This window comes from Barbus barbus, assembly GCF_936440315.1.
Source record: "Barbus barbus genome assembly, chromosome: 49".
NCBI lineage: Eukaryota > Metazoa > Chordata > Actinopteri > Cypriniformes > Cyprinidae > Barbus > Barbus barbus.
In genome coordinates, this window is record NC_136727.1 from 12,037,328 (window position 1) to 12,040,660 (window position 3,333).

Genomic DNA, 3,333 nt, shown 5'->3' on the forward strand with positions numbered 1-3,333 from the left:
TGTAATGACTCCAAAAGTTTCAAATAGCTCATTCTAGCTATGCACACAATGTATAATTCAATTAAAATGAAATATATAATTACATAATTCTGTAATTTACACACACCTATACAGATATAAAAAGATGTGTGAATTTTAAGCAGATACACAGATTATTTGTGTGTGCATTTAATAGATTTGTTTATTTTTATGTGGAACATAAACAAATTGCATTACATTGATATGCCAAATATATAATTTTGTGCACAAACATATTAAAGTTTATGCATGGAATATATTTTGCATTACATGTAAAAACAGATTTATAGTATTTATACATGTAAACAGGTGTGCATTTAAATGTTAGTATAAGCTTTTGTATGGAAACTTTTTGCGCATTATAAATTAAGTGCAAAACAGACGCAAAATATTTATGTGCACATTATGCATGTGCATATATACGGTGTTAATATTTTACTTTTTTTGTATGGAGTAAAATATTTATGCATGCTAATATATGTACACACATTACGTGCGCACACAAAAACGTTAATTTTAACTTTGTATGGAAATCAAATAAGTATTTTATGTAAAAATATATATAGCACACATATATAAATTAAATAGACATTTAATATACTTTTTGCATTATGTATATAAACATTAAAAAGCACAAAACCATAACTTGAAAATTTGTTTTATGAATACCGAATTCTTAACATTTAGCCATTAAAAAAATATATATATATTTGGTGCATCAAAATGGTCCACCTATCAATCAAAATCTAAGTGATCATCTGCCACCTAATGGCCAAGCTGCAAAGGACACTTTAAATCAACTAGATGTATTACAAATTCTTTTATTTGGAAGTTTAACATTGAAAAACAAACAAAAGATACACAATTAACTGAAGACAAGCAGCAATTTGAGAAGCCATCAAATGAGTCTGTCAGAAAAAAAAAAGCCAGAGAATGAACATTCTGCAGCTGTTGCATTATTCTTGATTTGCATACTAGTATTAGTACACACTGCCATCATTAGGCCTCAGAAGGAACTACCTGAAAAAAAGAAACCGGTGACTTGGAATACAGGTCTCAGACGAATGAAAAACACCAAAAAGGTGGTGGGTGAGCGAGGAGAACTATACCGTCTCCAAATCTTTGATCACCACGACACCCTTATCTACTTCCAAGTCACTCTCAGTGTCATTGTGTGACCTGTATTCCTCACTGTCCGTCTCAACTGCGCTGGGCTGCAGGAGAAAAGGAGCATCACAAAATTTGGCACAAACAAGTGATGCATAACAACGGGATTTGGGAAGGTAAAGCAAACCTCATAGTCCGGATCAGCTGCGTGGTCTTCCTCAGCCAGATCCTGATTGAGCGCCTCCACCCAGGACTGCTGCTCTACCTCCTCTTCCTCATCCAGGTCATCCTGTTTTCTCTTGCTGCCTTTGCCACAAGGCTTGGTAGGGGAACAACGCACCTCTAGATTGGAAACAAATACACCTGCTGCATTCTTTTCTCTCTCAAAATGGATTTTTACCTGAAGAAAAGGGATAATCATACCAGGTGACACAGCACAGCCAATGCTGGTGCAGACCGGATAACCCAGTGCGCTCTGGATGCGCCGGGGAAGGATGGCCAACAGTAGCCGTGTGACCCTGTAGAGACGCTTCCGGACTGCTCTGCATTGCCTTTCTTTCGGGGAGCCACTTTTTTCCTCCCGAGCCGGAGAGATGGCCTTCAGTGGCGCAGAGAACCCAAATAGCCACCACAAGCCACAGAGACCCCGCATCTGTAGAAAAGGTATAGGAGATCAAACAGAAGATATCTACCGAAGATAGAGTAGCCACCTTTTTTAAAGGGATAGTTCACCACAAAAATATATTTTGAAGAATATGGATAACCAAACAATTGGCCATAAAAATTAACATTTTAAATTTAGTTTAACTTTAAAATTGAAATACAAAGTAAAACTAGATAAAAGGTACTAAAAATGACAATACTACTAAAAAATTTTTTAATTAAAATGAAAACAAACTTGTTAAACTATAACATTTAAAATATAACAGTATCTTAATGAAACTAAAATAACACTGATTGAAAACCGATATGTTACAATATAATTTTAATTTATCGACACTGGTTGGTGGCACAACACAGCTTTCTTCTGTGTTGCAAAATAAGGCAGATTAAGTATCATTTAAAAAATAAATTACCAAGACAAACTATTTCTTTCAGAGGCTTAACTTGCATGGACTAATGGTTCACCTGAAGACTGACAATGTGCACTAACAAAATATTGTACATTTTGATTTCATGGGGACTTTAATAATCTAATATTTTAAATGAGTACACAGAGTACTAAAACCTAATAAGTACAAGGGTGCAACTTTTAATCAACACAGAAAAGCAAGAGTGCATAAGTAAACAAAAGCAAAGAAATAAATCCAGTTTGTTGGAACTAGCTGGTTTATGCGGTTCTTTGACAGCTTGGTGCTTTAGCCTATAGTTTAGCTGGTTTCCCAGTATGCAGACATAAAGTGTGTCCATTAAGACCAGCAGACCACCTTAGGCTAGTTTTATTTAATTTTTATTTTTAATTTAAATATTTACTTAACACATCAAGTTAATAAATTATAGTGCCAAAGTCTTCTTAAGTGGCTTGTTTACAGTCTGACATTTTAAATGAGCAAACAGACGATTAGCCAACCCAAACAAGTACTCAAGCCCGGGGTGCATCGCTTATTTAACTCACAGTGAACCTGACGGGCCAAAACTGTGCAATTCGATAGAAGACGGCTGACACGACTCCACCTCTCTTCTCCACAGCTTTCTTCTGTTAAGAACAAAAGTTTTGTCTTTATAAACGCTCATTTTGTCCTGAACGTCTCGTAGAAACAAAATAAACACAGCTTTATCTCGATGAAATAAACTTGCCTCTTGGCCCTCAACGGAGTAGTGGCTCTGGCCAGTCATCTCGATGCTCTCTGAACTAATCCACCGATTCACCGCCAATTTAGCAGGCAGCCATGCACGTGCTAATTAAAACAGGTGCGATTTCCAGCCCACTGCGGTTTGCGCGCGTGGAGACATGGGATGTGTACTGCGTACTACATACTTAAAAAAATAAAATAAAATAAGTATGCGGGGAAAATACACAAATATTCTTATGTGCGCGTTCGGTAAACCAACTGTTGCTAGAACGTGTTACATAAAAACAAATTCATGTTTAAAACTTGAAAAATTCAACAATATATATACAAGTAGGCTATATTTCAAATAATAATTATAGTGTAACTTATCTTAAATAAATTACCTCATAATAGATAAATTACCTCAAAATGATTG

General features: G+C 35.5%; 1 protein-coding gene across 2 annotated transcripts; it reads right to left on the bottom strand.

The window, feature by feature from the left end:
- Positions 1-824: 824 nt before the first annotated feature.
- Positions 825-3,102, bottom strand: LOC306867392 (uncharacterized protein). Of its 2 annotated transcripts, XR_013784013.1 has the most exons (6): positions 2,923-3,102; positions 2,741-2,821; positions 1,549-1,777; positions 1,313-1,467; positions 1,039-1,232; positions 825-926 (listed from the first exon to the last, which is right to left on the bottom strand). XR_013784013.1 is itself a non-coding variant. In XM_079413012.1 (5 exons), exons 1-5 carry the CDS (start codon positions 2,959-2,961, stop codon positions 1,122-1,124), a joined length of 615 nt encoding a protein of 204 aa, XP_079269138.1. In that variant the 5' UTR covers positions 2,962-3,097; the 3' UTR covers positions 825-1,121. The 2 variants fall into 2 exon arrangements, 1 of the variants encoding a protein (XP_079269138.1); XM_079413012.1 differs by having other exon boundaries at positions 825-1,232; positions 2,923-3,097.
- Between the last annotated feature and the right edge of the window lie 231 nt (positions 3,103-3,333).